General features: G+C 42.9%; 1 protein-coding gene across 1 annotated transcript; it reads left to right on the top strand.

Moving 5' to 3' along the window:
* The first annotated feature begins 14,653 nt into the window (after nucleotides 1-14,653).
* Nucleotides 14,654-16,992, top strand: LOC102925794 (isopentenyl-diphosphate delta-isomerase 2). Its single transcript, XM_006980181.4, has 4 exons — nucleotides 14,654-14,795; nucleotides 15,566-15,658; nucleotides 16,018-16,148; nucleotides 16,675-16,992. The coding sequence occupies exons 1-4, from the start codon at nucleotides 14,654-14,656 to the stop codon at nucleotides 16,990-16,992; spliced, it is 684 nt and encodes a 227-aa protein (XP_006980243.4).
* The last annotated feature ends 2,287 nt before the right edge of the window (nucleotides 16,993-19,279 follow it).

Genomic DNA, 19,279 nt, shown 5'->3' on the forward strand with positions numbered 1-19,279 from the left:
AGGCCCAGCAGGTGCCTTACATGGGTGGGCCACTCTCCTTCCTCACAATGGCCTTGAATGAGACCCACCTATCCCTCAAACAAACTACCATGTTACTAAGAGAAAGCAGCCCTCCTCCCACAGTGCATCTCTTCATAGCTTGGTCTTAACATCACTGTCTCTAATAATACAACAGATCAATTTTTGTGCTTAATAAATGACACGGCCTTCAGCACTTGGTTGGAGAGCAGGGGGGCATTGCTGCAACGCCCTTAACAAGAACACTCTTTTCGTTTTAGGTCTCTGGGCTGACAAGTTTCTCTTGATATCAACCATAGTGTCTGAGCTCTGGGGTATCTGATGAGAAAATGATGAAGGTCTTAGGAGGAAGTTCTGATGAAACTGCTTCCTCTCAGTTCCCAGATGTATGTGACACAGCCTGAGAAAGCATCTCAATGTCAGCTAGGGGCTACAGTCTTTAAGCCAGGGCAAGAAGTTTAAAGCCAAAGGGTTTGAATATCCTGAGTGCTAAGATAGTAAGGACTGTAACAAGCAAATGCAGTTACAATATTCTAGGGCTTAAATCCTAAGGGTGGTGATGCAACCTAGGTTCATAATGAGACCTTCTATCCAGTCCAAGACCTTTGCTCATCACTGCCATTGTCTCTCTCCACCCTGTGGTCCCCAACCATTACACTATCCTATCCACAATCCCTGACAACACTACTCAGTCCTAGACCTTAAAGATGCTTTTTTCTCAATACCCCTAGATGCCCATTTCTGCCTTCACTTAAGACAGATCCAAACATTCAACAATCCTGACAACTGACCTAAACTCTCTTTCCCCAGGAATTCAGAGACTCCCCTTCTTTTTGGCTAGGCACTCATAACAGACCTGCCCTGCCTTCCCCGTTTTCCTCCTGCCTGCTTCAGTGTGTAGAGGACCTCCTTCCTCCTTTACAGTCCTTCCCTCTTTGATAGCCAATCTGACAGTGCCTCATGCCTTAATTTCCCTGGCTCCAAAGGTTACCAGGCCTCACCTTCTGAAGTTCAACTCTCCTCTCCCAACCTATAAACACTTTAGACAGCCTTGCCCATTTCCACTCTTTATTTCAACCCTCAACAAAATCCAAACTGCCTTTCTTTTGGGGAGATGGCCAATTTCCTCTGCTCATGGGTCCCTGGATGTTCACTTCTAATTCATTCCCTATACCAAGTTGCTACTTGGTCTCCTCATAAGCCTCTTTTTCCCAGTGACAAACAATTCTTTAAACTAAAGAAAATGCTCTCCTTTCAGCCCGTGCCCTCCACCTCTCAGATCTATACAGCTCTCTTCATCTTTACACTTCCAAAAAAACAAAGTTATGTCCTTGGGGTCTGGAGCACTTTCTAGAACTGGCCTTTGCCCCTGTCACTTACTCTCCGAAAGTCTAAACAACGCAGTCTGCGGGTGGCCTCCCTGTCTATGAGCTCTTGCTGCAGCCTCTGTTCTCAACTCTAACAAATTAACTCTGGGATCCCTTCTCACAACCTAGTCCCACCGCTCTCCCTCTCAACTCCGAACTTACAGACGACTCCAATCCCTTCCACATCTCAGATTCTGTCCCTCCAAACTTCTCATTAGAAAACTCATCACTTACATTGCTTACCTCAATCCCTCCAGGTTTATCTCTTTGCCCCAACATTCCCCAGTCCCTGTTCAGTCTTGTCCAGAGATTCTTGAAGACCTCCTCCCCCATCCCTCCCACATACAAGAGAGTCCTTTAGCTTCTGCTTACAGTTGGTTTTTTTTGGGGGGGGGTTGTTTGTTTGTTTGTTTGGTTTTGGTTTTGGTTTTCTGAGACAGAGTCTCTCTGTGTAACACTCCTGGTTGTTCTGGAACTCATTTTGTAGACCAGGCTAGCCTTGAACTCACAGAGATCCACCTGCCTCTGCCTCCTGAGTGCTGAGATTTAAGGCGTGTACCACCACCACCTGGCTCTGCCTACACTTTTTACAGAGACGGCAGTTCCTTCCTGTCAGATGGCCACCATGTTGCAGGATATGCCTCCTTACCCCACACTGGCGATCAACAGGCAGAATTAATAGCTCTCACCAGAGCCTTCCAAATCACCAAAACAAAACAAAAACAAAAACACATCATTAACCGTGTATACAGACTCCAAATGTGCTTTACATATCTTGCTGACACACTTGGTCACCTGGAAGGAACAAGAATTTCTAAACAGAAAAGGCAACTCAATTGCTAACTCTTCATATATCCATAACTTCCTCAAGGCCTCTCCTTTACCCTCTTAAATTGTCTTGGCTTATTGCAAGGCACATCGGACTGACCCCTCCATTGTTAGTAATAGCAATAATTGCTCTGACATGGCAATCCATCAAGCTGCCCTTTCATCCCTTATGACTCACCCCACTTCCTTCAAGGCTACCCCACTATATAACCCAAATAGCAACATACCTAACTTTCCTTCAACACAAGATATTATTTGCTACTTGCAGCAAATATTTATACCCCAGTAGATAAGACTTTTTACAGAATCTAACCCAAACCTACAATGTATGTCAGAGGACTAATCCCACCTCCACCATACAAACCCCTATCTTTCCCACTCATCAAATTACAAAGGTCTGAAACTGTGAGAATCTAAGAAAATGTTTTATGGTATATAAATACAAGTTATGAAGGTCTGAGGATGTAAAAGCTTAATTGTAAAAGTCTATAAATGCAAGTTATAAAGGTCTAAGAAAGCATTTTAAGGTCTGAGGATATAAAAGCTTGAGTAAGTTGTGAGTGTTTAAGAAAATGATTTAAGATATGGGTCTGAAAAAAAGTGATTTTAGTTATATGAAAAGTTGTTTCAGATTTCTTTCCCTTTCTCTATGCTATTATTTGGAGTCCCAAACTTTTGCTATGACTCAAAAACATAAATCTACTGCCTTTTCTGCAATATGAGTTTCAGTACAGATTACAAGCAATGGTAATTCTAATGAATCTAAAACTTTTATCTCATTTGTAAACTTAAAAAATTCTTATAAATTCAGGAAATCAACTGAATCCACCTGTCACAGGTCAAATGGATTCCAGATAAGTACTCCTGTCAACCAACAGCCTAAATTTCCCCACCTATCTATTCCTGAGGGTGGGATCTCTCCCCCTTTCCCTGGTCCTGGGACTCCCCTACCCCAACTACTAAGGCCATGGGCCTAAAATTTCAAATGTACACCCAAGATAAAAATTTCCCCCCAAATCCTTAACTTTACCTTCTGTCCCTAGTCTATCTGTCCCATAAATTTCAAATTAACTACAGACTGCTCCAGTATCTTGCCAGCCCCAGGTGTTCCCTCAGAATCTACATCCTAGACAGCTCCAAAGCAGCTAGCCCCAGATGTCCAGCCTCACAAACTGCTCTAATGTTGTCTGTACTTCCCTAGCCCCAGATGGTCCCACAGAGTCTAGACATCAAATGACACACCCTGCTCTTCCCAGCCTTGACCAACAATCTAGCTTCCTTGGGTCCCTGACAATGATGTCTCAGTATCAGCAGAAAGCAGCCAAAAAAGAACTATGCCCTCCTACTCAGCACCCAGAGACCCAAATATAAAACAAAAAGGTGGGAGTGAAGGGCTCTCTACAAGGCCCCAGCATTGCAAGCACTGGAGACAGGTTTTGCCCTTTCCCATTGCCTCTCTTTGCAAACATTAGATTACATTCTTAAAGCTAGTCTCCAAGGTCTATTCCCTTATTTGACCACTGACTCATCCCTGAGTCTAACACCAAGGCCCAGTCATCAAAATTCATTATTTGGCTACACTGGCTAACCTGTCCAATCAGGACTTACCAACTCACCCTAGCCCAGACTTCCCCTTCTCTCCTTAAAAATCCAATCCTGCAAAAAACACCTGCTGCTTGCTGTGTGTCCTTGCCCCATCCAGAGGCACCCCCCACTTGCCCCTCCAGGGTAATAAATCTCTTCTGTGCTGAGAATTTGGTATTTGGATATGTCCTGTACTGACTTTGAGGGCTCCCTCCTCCCCTACAAACATCTATCTGTTCTTGGACCAGAGGAAGTTTTCACCATTTCTATGGGTCTGAGGCACTGGGGTCCTCAACATGGCCAATGCTCATGTCAACAATACACATTCATGACAAGCATGTGGCACACACCTTTAATCCCAAGCACTTGGGAGGCAGAGGCAGGTGGACTCTGTGAGTTTGAGGCCAGTCTGGTCTAGTGAGTTCCAGGACAGTCAGAGCTATGTAGAGAGACTCAGTCTCAAAAAAGACACACAAAACAACAACAAAAATACACATTCACTCAGAACTTCATCTGCTCTCCACAAGCCTAGGTGCACATCAACTAATGAATGAATTTAAAAAAAAAAAAAGAATCGGGCTGGAGAGATGACTCAGTGGTTAAGAACACTTGCTGCATTTCCAAAGGAACCAGGGTCCCACGTAGTAGCTTACAACCTACTCTCAGGGGATCTGATGCCCTTGTCTGGCCTCTGAGGGTGGCCACACACAAATGGCATCCACACAGACAGACAGACATTGCAGATATATATTTTTAAAAAATTTTAAAGAAAGCAGTAAAAGCACAAAGCAAGGATCACATGCCCTCACAAGTGTGCACCTCCACTAGATTTCCCTGGTTTTCTTGTAGATGTCAGGGAGGAAGAACACTAACAAGAAGAATATGTAATCCTTACCAAGAAAGGAATAATCTAGAAAAATGATTACGTATCTTTAAACTTTTTCTCCTCATATCACCTCAATTTTTCTCCCCACCCCACCTGATGCAGTGCTCCAAAGACAAGGTTGCAAACATAAGTAGTGGAAGAAAGAGGGTTGACTCCTAAACAAGAAACTAGAACTATGGTTTTGTTTGCTTTTGAGACAGGATATTGCTCTGTTGTCCAGTCTCAAATTCCTGAGGACTCATCCCCCTTCATTCTCCATCCATTCACAGATATCCATCCATTCATCCAACTATCTGTCTGCCCAGACATGCAAACATCCATGCATCTATTTGTCTGCTCATCTATTCATGCATCCATTTCTCTAGCCATGTATCCATCCATTCATTCGTCTGTCTGTACATACACTCATGCATCCATCTGTACATCCATGCATGTATCCATCCATCCATCCATCCATTTGTCCATATTCCTGTCTATGCATATATCCAATTGCCTGCTTATCCATCTATCCATCTGTCTTCCACTTTAGAGCCTAGTCAGGTGTTCAGGCCTTTCTTAGACAGGCCATGTCCTTGTCTACTTCATATCCAATCTGTGTCTCCTCTTATTACTTGACTCTTACAGAAACCTTGTGTGTGGCTCTAGTGATCTAATGGTTACAGGTGGATGGTTCCCTGAAGCCTTCATTCACACTATCACTCACAGTGTGAGTGTGACTGTGTGACTGTGTGTGTTTGCATCCCATGTGTCTGCGCAGGTGTGCACATCTATGCACATGTGGAGGCTAGAGAAGGATGCTGACTGCTCTGCTCTATCATGCTTGGCCTTGGTTATTTGAAGTAAGGGTTTTCAATGAACCTAAGCTAGACTAGTGGTCAACGAGCCCCATCAATCCTCCTGTCCCCCATCCCTGGCCCTGCCCAATGCTGGAGTTACAGGAACATAGAAGAGGGAGCAGGCATAGTTTGCTTTTTTCACAGGGGTGCTGGGATCCTGAACTCGGGTTCTTATGCTTGCACAGCAGGCACTCTTCCTCACTAATCCATCTCTTCCGCACCATTCAGTTTTAAACACCGAAACCCACGAAATTGAATATTCTAGGGTTTGCTGGACCCTACAGCAACCAAATCACCTTGCCCCATAATTATGTAATGTGACACCCCCCCCATTGGCCTGTACACCAGAAGACTGGGATGGGATAGCCCCCCAAAGAGCTTGTATCTGCTATCAAAATCAAACATATAAAGAAAGAACAAAGCTAGAAGCCAAGAGGTGCTACCTACTGCTACCAGGTCTTGAACCAACCTATAGTCTCCCAAGCTCAGACAGTTTGCAGGGAGAATCCATCATTCTGACATTTCTCCTGATTCAGATCCCTCCCAGTTATCTGGAAGTGGTGAAAGAAACCTAGGAGTTCTCACACTGTCAAAAGTCCAGATAACAAACCCAGGAGGAATGGCCAAGACAGGCATAGTTACACCCACACACCTCAGATGTGCTTCAAGACACTTCTGAGTTGAGCCAAGGAGATAAGGGCCAGTGTGAGGGAGATGAGTGGAGCCACAGCCCTTCTCAAGGAACAACCAGCTGCCTTGTCATGAGAAAATGATAGTGTTCTCAGTAATACTCAACCACTCCTAACAACAGAGGGTGAAGCAATTTACTCTTCATAATGCCTGACTCCACTGCATGTCATGGTCAAAATGTTGGGAAATTAATGTAAGAAAGGAAGACACTGTTCAGCTCGTCTCAACGGGGATTTTGGACTAAGCTATTCAGATTATAGCCATGCAAGGACCACACCTCAGAAGTACAGAGGACAAGAAATCCCTGCTCTCAGTTTTTGTTGACTTTGGGTCTCTATTTTCTCTTCTGTATTTGCCTGTGCCTAAGGCTATGCGAGGAGAGACACAAATTAAGAGTGCCAAACATAAGCCCCCAGCACACATTAGCTGTTTTTTTAAAAATTTATTTGTTTACTTATTTATTTATTTATTTATTTATTTATTTATTTATTTATTTACTATTCTCTTTTGTTTTTCCAAGACAGGGTCTCACTATATAGTCCTGGCTGCCCTGGAACTCATTATGTAAGCCAAGCTGGCCTTGAACTCACAGAGATCTGCCTACTGCCTCTGCCTCCCAAGTACTGGAATTAAAGGTGTGTGCCACTACACTGGGCTAACATTGGCTGTTACTAAACCACTACCTTGAGCTACTTTGTGTCTCTGTTTTGTGTGTGTGTGTGTGTGTGTGTGTGTGTGTGTGTGTGTGTGTGTGTGTACTTACACTTTCATGTCTAATGTATAATAGGAGGGGTGGGAAGCACATGTATCCCATGGGTACAGGGCATCTCTTATTTACTACTGTGAACACTGGACCAATTGGAGTGCTGGACTGGTAGATGTACTCTACCCTCCCTGGGTTACATGGGTTCTAGGCATCTGAACTCAGGTTCTCATGCTTGCACACTTTACTTACCTATTAAACCATCTCAACAGTTCCTAAAGTAAAATGCATACATATTTACCAGCTGCTGGCAGTCCTTGAAATGTTATTTTTCTTTTTTTTTCTTTTTTTTCTTTTACAATACTAGAAATGTTATTTTTCTTTATGAATTTTATTTCCTTTGAGATAAGTTCTATTCCTGTGTTCAGAGTCAACAATTGTTATGCCATTAAAGACATTAGTAATACATTATAAGCTCATACTTTGAGTATCTTAATTATATTTCTCTCTTGTTTTCATATGGAATTTGCCTGTTTCATTTTGGTTGGTTTTCTCCCTCCTTCTTCATTTTGTCTTATGAGCTTTCACTATGTGGACTAGACAAGCCTTGAACTCATGTCAGTGGACCTTGAGAATAACATTATAGGCCAGCTAGACAGGATATGCCATTGGCACAGGTCTTATGGGAGTAACGAACTGCTTTCTGGATTTGATGCTCACTTTACAGGAGGGAACCTGTGTCTGGCATTGCAAACCTGTCAAAAACCATATGCTCCATAGGAAAGCTATTACTGTTGCTTCTCTAAATGGGTATGATGTGCATCAAATTGCCTTCTAAATAATTATGTTTATATTCAAAGATTATTACTGATGTCTGCTTTAATCAGAGGCTTCTTTTTCCATGGGTAACTTCAGAGACTCAATTGATCAAAGTGATGAGAATCAGCAGCTGTTGATTTCTCAGCTCTAAATAAGACATCTACATCATCCTCTCCAAGGCTAGGATCATCATAGAAGAAGGAACAGTGTAAAGCAAATCTTAAAAGGTCTTATTAATAAAATCAAACCTGAAGCCAGGTATTGGGGTGAATGCTGTAAGATCAGAGAAGCAGAAACAGCCACCTCTCCTCACCAGTTCCTCAGCTGATCCTGTTTCCTCAGACTGGAAGCCTCTGAGTCCACATCCAAATGGGTCTCAGCTGAACTGCTGCTCAAAAGTCTAAAAGCTTAACCAGCTAAAAGCTTCTAGTTTCTGGTCTTCACGCCTTATATACCTTTCTGCGTTCTGCCATCACTCCCTGGGATTCAAGGCTCACTTTCTGGGATTCAAGGCGTGTGTCACCATGCTTGGCTGTATCCTTGAACACACAGAGATCCAGGTATATCTCTGCCTCTGGAATGCTAGGATTAAAGGCGTGTGCTACCACTGCCTATCCTCTATGTTTAATATTGTGGCTGTTCTGTTCTCTGACCCCAGATAAGTTTATTAGCGTGCACAATATTTTGGGGAACACAATACCGCCACAGAACAGAAAGGATGTAAAAAATCAGAGAAAAAGAAAAAGGTGAAGAGTATTATAAAATTCTGCCATAAAGTCCCATCTGTCCCTGGGGATTGACAGTTAATGAATCCTGGAAGAGAGGGAGAGATTTTTTCCCCCTATGGAAAAATGCCCATGCCCCTGTAAGCCACTCTAATTTAAACCCATTGGATCAGGAAAGTGTAATTGGTAGAGCAAAGAGATCAGCAGGAAGGGAAGTGGACAACAGAGTAGTGTGTGTGTGTGTGTGTGTGTGTCTGTGTGTGTGTGTGTGTGAATATGACCAAAATACATTATGCACACATATAGAAAATTTAAAAATGAAACTCAATACTATGCCTAGTTAGTATATGCTATTAAAAACATTTGAAAAGGTAAAAGTGGGGTTGGAGAGAGAGCTCAGCAGTTAAAAAGCACTGGCTTCTCTTCCAGATACCCTGGATTCAATTATCAACACCCACACAGACCGGTCATAACCTCTGTAACTCTAATCCCAGGGCACCAATACCCTCTTCTGGCTTCCAAGGGCACTGCATACACATGGTGCACAGACACACATCCAGGCAAAGCACCTATACACATAAAATAAAAACAAAAAAATTAGAAGATATTTAAAAATCTTGGTATATATAAGTTCATGCAGTGTTTTCTCTTTGAAAGCAGAGTCCACAGGGACAATGACCCACTCACAAATTTAGAGTTTAAATCTGACCAGTTCAGACCAACAATGGTAAAATCATTCCTTTTCTAGAACTGGCTGCTGAGTCATGGCCATGTAATAGGCTCCATATTTGGGCTAGGTAAACTAAAATATATTTATTGTTCATCTATAGTCCATATTAATGGGAACAGTATGCATGGTGTCACACAAGGATGGGAACAGTGTGCACGGTGTCACACAAGGATGGGAACAGTGTGCATGATGTCACACAAGGATGGGAACAGTGTGCATGATGTCACACAAGGATGGGAACAGTGTGCATGGTGTCACACAAGGATGGGAACAGTGTGCATGGTGTCACACAAGGATGGGAACAGTGTGCATGATGTCACACAAGGATGGGAACAGTGTGCATGGTGTCACACAAGGATGGTGGAGACAGGAAAAGCAAGATCAGCCTCAGCTACACAGTGAGTTTGAGGACAGTCTTTTTTCAAAAAATGAAACAAAACAAAACCTAGTTAAGGAGCATCCCTTATTTACTTGACGAATATGGCATCACACACCATTACATATTAGCTGCTAGCTCTGAAAATATAATTGTTGAAATAAAATGGTAGCCTAGATGTTTAGTGGAACAATGGATGTTTGGTGAGAAAATGGGGAGGAGGTAAATTTATTCAAATTGAACATCACACAGAGGGGCTACATCAGAATACAGTGAGAAAAAGAAAATATAAAAAATAATTTAAACCAAGAAAGGTGACACATGCCTTCAATCCTAGCACTCAGAAAGCCAAGTCCAAAGTTAGCCCAGGCTACATAGTGCATATGAGGCCAGCATGGGCTATACAGTGAGACACTGTCTCAAAAACAGAAATTAAACAGACAGAAGAGATGGTTTAGCAGTTAAGAGCACTGGCTGCTCTTCAACTGACTTGGGTCCAATTTCCAGCACCCACATGGTGGATCATAACAGTCTTTAGCTCCAATTCCAGGGGACCCAATGCCATCTTTTGGCCTCTGTGGGTACTGCACAATGTACATGCACATGTAGGCAAAACTTCGATAAACATAAAATAAAAATATATAAATCTTAAAAATAAAGACCCCCCCCCAAAAAAAAGATAAAGGAGTGGTGGAGATACACTTCAGTTTGTAGGCAGCTTGCCTGACATTCATGAATCCCTGGATTCTATCCTCATCCCTGCACAAACCAGAGAAGTTGGAATACACCTGTAATTTCAGCACAAGAGGTAGGGGCAAAAATAAACCAGAAAACATTTGATAGCTGACCCTCTTGGTGGAGGCACTCATTTGTATCATTTGATAATTGATTTTTTTTTTTCTTTTTTTTTTAAATCGTAGTCCAGGCTGGCCTCGAACTCAAGATCCTCCTGCCTCTGCCTCCTTCAGCAAATCCTACCGGTGCGCGCCACCACAACCGGCAGATAATTGATTTTTTAAAAAAATCTCATGTGCTGTATTTATATTTGTTCATTAATTTTTTATAGAGGTTTGGAGCAGAAAAGATAGAAAAATGAACTCAAGTCTGGGTAATCTTGTTACATACATATTCAAGTACCCTTCACCCATCAGGGGACTCTACAGCCATCCAAACATGAAACAAGAACAAGGGATCAATTCCCCCCCCCCCCCATTTAGTTATTTAGTTAGTTACAAAGGTCTCATATAGCCCAGGCTGGCACCAAACTATGTAGCAGAGGATAACCTTGAATTTCTAATACTCCTATCTCTACCTCCCAAGTGCTGAGATTATAGGGGTTCACAAACATACCTGATCTTACACAGTGCTGGGCATCAAACCCAGAGCTTCAAGCACACTAGACAATCACTTAACCAACTAGACTACATACCCAGCCCAAACAAAATGGATCATAATGAAGCCAAGGATTCATAATCCACAACATGAACTGGGGCCTGTCCAATGCTTACTTACCAGTCCAAGATTACCTGATATGGCCAGTCAAGGAATTAAACCAGGCTGGTTTAAGGGGACATGGCGAGACTGAGGTGGTGACGATTTTATTGAGAGCAATCAGACTTTTTATACCCTTATCAGAAACAGAATATAGTGGCAATTGCCAGGATCAATACAGTTGTAGTTGCCAGGAGACAATGACTTTTGCAAGCTATGCAAGGTACACAAGATTAATGCCCAAGACCAATTGTCCTGTCAGGCTTCCACATTTCCTTGACTTCCAAGAAAACATACAGAAAAACACAAGTGCCCTGAATGCTTCACTGCCTGAGGGAGTGCATCAGTCTCTCAGGAACTGGAAGGAACACAGCACTGTAATCTGAAAAACCTATGATGCATGCCTCCCAAAGTAGCTAGGCCAGGCCCAATACATGTTTCCCTGCAGTGGCCATTGCTGTTTCTGCAGTTAGAAAGACAAAGAATGAATGACTCTCCCAAGAAAGTACAGCAGGAGTCAGATGGAAAAGTTGGTATCCTGGGGTCATCTGATTGGACTATTGCACAGGTTATGGGAGGGGTGGGTAAGGGTTGCAGAGGGCCTTGGCAGCTCTGGGTTGCTGATTCTGCCCAGGGTGGACAGGAAATGATCAGGGCAGGATTGGACTTCTGTGTAAGTTTTGGAGGGAAAGTGGAGTTAAGTTTGCAAGAAATGAATTACTGTAACCCTGGTCACCGAATTAGGAGATGAGTGTTTGGTGGTGGAGGTGGTGTCATTAGATTAGTATCAAAGAACTTGTTAAGAGACAGAATCACAAACAACTTTAAAGAATTTGTTGCTGATGGTGGCTGTTTTAAAGATCTTAATTGGCTTCTATTTACCATTCTAGAATCAGGCAACAGGTGACCCCTTATTTTATGTAGCAGAATGAATGCTTCCAGGAGATGAAATTTGTAGACAGACAAGAACAAGTGAAATAGAAACAAAAGGTGGGTAAGTTCTTTTTTTTTATTTTTTATTTTATTTTATTTTTTATTCCAAGACAGGGTTTCTCTGTGTAGCTTTGAGCCTTTCCTGGAACTCACTTTGGAGACCAGGCTGGCCTCGAACTCAGAGATCCGCCTGGCTCTGCCTCCCGAGTGCTGGGATTAAAGGCGTGCGCCGCCGCCGCCGCCGCCGCCGCCGCCGCCGCCGCCGCCGCCGCCGCCGCCGCCGCCGCTGCCGCCGCCGCCGCCACCGCCGCCACCACCACCACCCGGCAGGTAAGTTCATTTTAACTTTTCTTAAAATAAGTGTGGCTTTTTTTTTTTTTAAACAACTTAAGTTCATAATATTAACTGCAGTTTTGCTTGTTTGGCTTTAAACAGTAGCGACCCTTCTACTTTCCAGGAAAAGGTGAACTACTTAAACTTACAAAATGGTGTGGTGTGCAAACACTCATTTAGTGAGGATTGAAGCAGGTTGGGGTGGGGAGGAGGAAGGCAGTGGGGGGGAGGTACTTTTTCTTTGTACAGATTCTAATTTGACCCTTTGTGGCGGGTGGGATATCCTTTACCTCAGTTAAAAATCTTTTCTGGAGAGTTCTCCGCATCTGAAGTGTGAGGAGGAGTCACATCAGAATCTCAGAAGGCTGCATAAAGTGGCTGCATAAATGAGGGTACATCATATACCAGGGACTGGGAGAAAAGCATACGGACATGCACGTCCCTAGTGAGCAGTGCAGCTGGCCACCACAGTGTCTGCTCCAGACACTTCTGCTCTGTCACCTTGTTTTTAAATTTACTTCCAATTTTATTTTCTCTATTTGAACTAATCATATTTGAGATGAAAAGTATTCCCTGATCATAGTGTTTTTCTCTATTACTCTATTCTCGACATATAACTAATGATTCAAATTGCTAAGCCAACTTTTTATTTTGTTGTTTTGGTTTTTAATACAATCAAGACTCTCTTCTTGGACCGTTCTATAGTGATGTTCATTTAGGTAGGCCTCAGCGATTTCACAAAAGATCAACCACACTGGAGTATTTAATGCATGGACTCCAGGAATAAAAGTGCACACTTGACATTGCTATTCATCATTTTTTCGCTGATTCATAAGGCAAGCACACCCTCCAGCAGTATTTTGTCACACAGCCAAATCTGAAAAGATCTTCAAACAGAACGCCCCCTTGTGTAACAGCACATATAAGGCAGCAGCAGGTGAGGCACCCCATGTCCACCTCCAGGTTTCCGAGGCTGTGTAAGACCCATCTGCAGAGGTGAGAGCTTCTCTGTCTGTGCCCAACTTTGTAGCTGCTTTTTCAGAACTTTGCTATCAGTGCTGTATTTATCTCTCTAACCCAAGCACTCTTGTCTCCTGGCTTCTTTAGCATAGTAAACCTTCTATTAGGCTGGACAGTGGTGGTGCACACCTTCAATCCCAGCAATTGAGAGGCAGAGGCAGGCAGGTATCTGGGTTTGAGGCCAGCCTGGTCTACACAGTACGTTCCATGACAGCCAAGGCTACACAGAGAAACCTTGTCTCAAAAAACCAAAGAGGAGAAAAATCACCTTCTCCTAGGTGTTGAGTTGCATTAGTGCTTGTTGGAATATTTATGTATTTTGCAGTACTGTAGACTGGTCCCAGGACCTTGCACATGTTAAACACCTGCTCTACCACTGAACTATATGCCCAATCCTGGTGCTTTTGATTTCTCCAATTCTACATATTCCCTGACTTCTTTTGGGAACAAGGTAAGTATCGTATGAAAAATAATGAATTAAAGGAAGACACAGACATGGCGCACCAATTGGTGATTAAATACCAAATGATCAGCCATGAAAACATATATATAACTAATATTATATGGACTGAGCAGATTATGTTTAGGAATATGTATGTATATACATATGTATATATTCATACAATAATAATGAAAAATAGGCCATGGAATTGAAACATTTCTCCTTTCCTTTTTCTCACTCCAAACCTTCCCATACTAATCATATTATAATCTCAAAAATAAAAAAATTATTTTCCATTTTACAGGAGTCCACAGGTGAGATTTTTGAATATTTAAAGAGACAGGAGTTTTAGAGAGACTTTGGAGTTTAGAGAGGTACTTTGAATATTTTACAGAGACTGAATTTTTAAAGTGTTTGAGTTTTTAAAATTTTTAAAAGCTGGAATTTGCTTTATTGTGATATTTATATCAATGTGACATCTTGGGGACAAAGAAGAAAAGGAAAGGTTGTGCCAAGCTGACAAGGAGTCAACTGTTCTGGCTGGTTTTGTCACAAACTACATTCATTCTTAAAGAGGGACTCTCAACTGAGAAAATGCCTCCGTAAGATTGGAAAGGGCAGCCCAGGTTCATCATTGGCTTCATCTCAGAAGGCTGTTCCTTCAACACAGGGATTTAAAACTCAGACTTGCGAGCATGCCTCAAGTTGCCAGGAGCTCACTGTTGGTCTGATAATTAAAACCTTCATGCTTCTCCACACAACCACTACCCTTCAATTTTTGTGCAACTTCTGTCATGGATATTGGAGGCACTTATCCGCCTCTCTTCCCTTCTGCTGTTAATAGGAAACAGAGTACATTTGTGTTCACAGAAATGTTCCAGGCAAGCAAAACACACCTTGATGAACTCCAGCTAAAACGTCTGGAGGAGATGTGCATTGTCATTGACAAGCAGGATCAGATCATTGGAGCTGAAACCAAGAAGAACTGCCACCTGATGGAAAACATTGAGAAGGGTGAGCTGGAAAGAGGATGCCTTGAGCATGCAGGCCTGATGCCCCCACTCTCTGAACTAGGCAGTGGGGAGGCAAGTGTCCAAAGTGTGCCACTGCTTCAGTGGGTTGGGTAATGCAGACTGGGATTGCTGCCTTGAAGTGGGCTGGGAGAGTCAGGAATTGCAGCCAAGCTGGGTGTGGTTGTGAACACTTTAATCCAAGTAGAGAGGCAGAGGCAAATGTATCTCTGTGAACTCAAGGCCAGCCTGTTCCACACGGCAGTTCCTGGCCTGTCTACATAGTGACACCTAGACTCCAGGAAAGGGAATGGGGAGGCACTTCACTGTCTCACTCCCAGTGCCTCGTGTGTCACAACTTCCAGGACATAAGCAGTCACTCTTTGCCACTGGGTCATCCATACTCCTGCACAGGCTGGCAAAAGTAACTACAATTGTTTCCAGGCCATAGGTTTAGAAGCACAGGAGGGTCTAAGACTTAGAATTGTGCTAGCTAGCATGGCTTACTTTACTTCTTGGCCCTTTAGTTTTTATGTTTACAAGTGGAGGAAAACTGCAGTACTTACTTGCAGTATTACTGTGGGTAAATGAATAATACTGAGTATCACCAAATGCTGAGCAACTGGTATAGAGTCTATCCCAGTCATCAGCACCAGCTTCTCTCAGTGCCACCATCCTGAGCTGGATGAGAATGAAAAACAAGGGAAGGGAATGCTTATGCAGGCTCCATGTTGACTAAAGTGTGGCCCTAACTCATGCACAAACAATTTGCAGGCCTGCTACACCGAGGCTTCAGTGTCATCCTCTTCAACACAAAAAACCAGCTCTTGGTCCAGCAGAGAGCCGATGCCAAGTACACGTTTCCCGGTGAGCCACCCAGGTGAAATCCACGGAGCACCAGATTCTAACTTAGGTTTTGGGAGACTGAGAGAAATGACTAATAAGCAAACCTATCAGAGCATTCATATTCTCTCTCCCTCCTCCATCCCTCTCTGAGCTCATCAGTCCTACTCCAAAAGAAGATACAAGGGCATTAAACTACAAGCATTTTGCAACTGGAATCGAATTGTGATTATTTTATATTCTAATGTTTGTCTAATAGAACTGATACTGATAAGTCAGAGTTGGATCTACTTTATATACTAAATATGGCCAGGAAGGAAACTGCCCCCTATTTAGTAAAAGGGCACTCTCAATAAAGTAGCATGTTGTACATTTTCCCCTAGGACATTTTACAGACTCCTGTTCTAGTCATCCTTTATACATGCCGGATGAGCTGGAAGAGAAAGATGCTCTGGGAGTGAGGAGGGCAGCCCTGAGACGTCTGCAGACTGAGCTGGGCATCCCCCAGGAGCAGGTACTCACTCACTCCAATGTGGGGCTCCATGAAGCTTTTCATGTGCTAGGGATCTATCTGTTTGATAGTTACGGTGTCACATGGCAGTACTGTCAATTTCATCCATCAAAATGTTAGCACTTAGGGGTGGCTGCTGGGCTAACACGGTTTCTGCCTTGTATAGGAAATAGTTTTCCTGTGGAAGTGCCTCAAGTCTGGTTCACAGGGCAGGCTGTGAAACAAATCACTGTACTGGTGCTCAAGTGTTTCTCATTTCCATTTTCAAAAGAAATCTTTCACACTGCTGTATGTCCTAATGCACAGATATGTGTTTAGCCTCATGTCCTGTATACATGTGGTCTTCATTGTGAATGAAAAATGAAAACACCATGGCCAGGAATTGTGCCCCTTTGATATGATCTACCTAATATCTACTTAAAGCTCAAATGCTTGTGTGGCACTCTGTGAAAAGGAATGAACTGTTTTCTATCAAAATTCTCATTTTCTCTATCTCTAGTGAATTAATACTGTATCAACTTTGACACAGATTTCCATAAAGGACATAATTTTTATGAATCGAATATACCACAAGAGTCCTTCTGATGGCATCTGGGGAGACCACGAGATTGGCTATCTTCTGTTGGTGAGGAAAGACCTCATGCTGAACCCAGATACCAGGGAAGTGAGAAGCTACCGCTACATGAGCCAGGAGGATGTGCAGGAGCTATTGGACAGGGGAGCCCGTGGAGAAGAGAAGATCACCCCATGGTTCAGAACCATCGTAGAAGGCTTCCTGCTCTCTTGGTGGCCTTATTTAGAGGATGTGTCTCCATTCATTGAGCCTGACAAGATACATGGGCTGTAAGGTGTATGGAAAAGTAATGTTCAAAGCAGGGGTTGGGGTTGAGATGACTCAACAGTTAAGAACACTTCTGCTCTTGCAGAGAACAGGGGTTCCACTCCCAGCATCCACATGATGACTCACAACCATCCATAACTTCAGTTCCAGAGGCTCTTACACACACACTCTTGTGATATCTGCAGGTAGCTGGCATACACAATGTGGTATATACACAGACAAAAGCCAATTAACTCAAACACATAAAATTTTAAAATATCCAAAAAAGTAGGGTTCATCACTAACCTGTGGTTAGAACGGCATGCATTACAGAAGCTGAGTTCTAATACCCTTTCATTGCTTGTACTAAACTAAGATGCAAGCTTTTTTTTTTTTTTTTCTCGAGACAGGGTTTCTCTGTGTAGCCTTGTATCTTTCCTGGAACTCACTCTGTAGCCCAGGCTGGCATCAAACTCAGAGATCCACCTGGCTCTGCCTCCCAAGTGCTAGGATTAAAGGTGTGCACCACCACTGCCCGGCCAATTCAAGCTCTTAGTTTTACCTAAGTGCTTCCTTTTTTGCTGTATCTCTAGCTCTTAAACATTTTCAACTGTCATCTATGGAAAATGCCACTTTTCTCCTAAACCTCCCCTCTTGCGAGCCACAAGAATATATTATAGAGATTCAGCTGTGTATTAAAGCTGAACTTTGACCGGCCAAGGGTCTGTCAAAAGGCAAAGCCATTTATTATGAATATTTGGTGCTACCCAGCCTTTAATATTTCAGCTGTCTTCTGCTATGAAATCCTTGTGTGCCCAGACCTTTTGGTAAAGAGTTCAGCTCCCCAGAACTGCTGAACCTACTAAGTTACTAACTGTCCTGCTGAGTTTAGGAGACCAGCTGGCAGGAAACACCTAGGTTTGTTTCTTGTGCTAATGAAGCTCAGACCATCCCCTCGCCTTGAAGAGGCCTAGTGGTTCTCCAGAGCATTTTTACTGAGAACAAAAGATGTTTTTACATATTAAAGTGAGAGGTAAAACAACATTCCTGAGGAGGCAGGGAACCACGTGCCCAGGGAAAGAAAAGGCAGACATTTCTTGTAGACAGGGACAAAACAGCATGGTGAGAGAGAAGAGAGGACGACAGAGGTTCCATAGAGGGTAAGCAGATCTCGAGTCAAGTTTTCTGAGTGCCAGGAGTAGAGAGTAGCAGAGATGGAGAAAGAGGATACAGAGGACGAAGATGAGGCTGAAAGCATAGGAGTTAGTCGTTAGCTGGACTATGAGCTGGGGAACTGGATGGAACTGTAGTTATGGAGACAGGATTTCATTCCAGAGAAATAAAGCAGACGGATATAGAGCTTGGTATGTCTAGAGTTGTTCCTGCCTTGGATGCCTGGTGGGGCTATTGCTGAATTGATAGAATTTTGTCTTAGAGGAATAAAGTTAACGGACATAAGAACATAGTGTACGTAGATTTTTTTTCCCCTGACATCCCACACTGAACATAGCAAAGCCCTCTTGGACCCTGGGGATTCGATACTCCCCCGGTGGCATCACTCTCCCTCTGGAGAGAACAGGAGTCCCTGTTCACTCCTATGTCCAGTGCTCTGCAGGTGACCTCTGTACCTGGTGCTTACAGATATAATGGTGTATGAGATTACATATTGAAAACAAAGAACTTTGTTAGTTTTCACTGGGTTCACAAATTTCACAGGGACTATCGTGGAGCTGATGAGCATCATCAGTTACTTCCTGCCGTATTTTTTCTTCAGCCAGTGCCGACCCCCAGCACAAAACACCCATCTTGCACGTACAAAGTATCAATAAAAATCAGTTTAATGTCCCTTGATATAGCTCAAGTAGTAAATCTGTCTGGTAAAATGTTATTGTGGATACTTATCAACAATAACTAAAACTCATAATCTTTATTATGCAAATTGTATTAAGAGTCAGTCATCAGAAAATTTGGAAAGGAACAATTCAGCTCACTGATTTCTCTTCATTACTAGCATAATGAAGAATTTCTATTTCATTACCTCTCAAACACTTTGCTATCTGTAGTTGTAATTCCCGCCTTCCCCTCCCCCAAGACAGTGTCTCACTATGTACCTCCTCTGGCTGTCCGGAACCCACCCTGTAGACCAGGCTAGCCTCTCACTCATCATAGATCTGTGTGTCTCTGCCTCCCAGGTGCTGGGATTAAAGGCATGTGCCATTATGTGTGGCTTATACAATTTTCTTGAAAATTAAAAACATATCCAGACACTTGCCAATATTTGAGTTGTTCATCACTGAATTTTAGAAACTATGTA

This window comes from Peromyscus maniculatus, chromosome 5, assembly GCF_049852395.1.
Source record: "Peromyscus maniculatus bairdii isolate BWxNUB_F1_BW_parent chromosome 5, HU_Pman_BW_mat_3.1, whole genome shotgun sequence".
Taxonomy (NCBI): domain Eukaryota; kingdom Metazoa; phylum Chordata; class Mammalia; order Rodentia; family Cricetidae; genus Peromyscus; species Peromyscus maniculatus.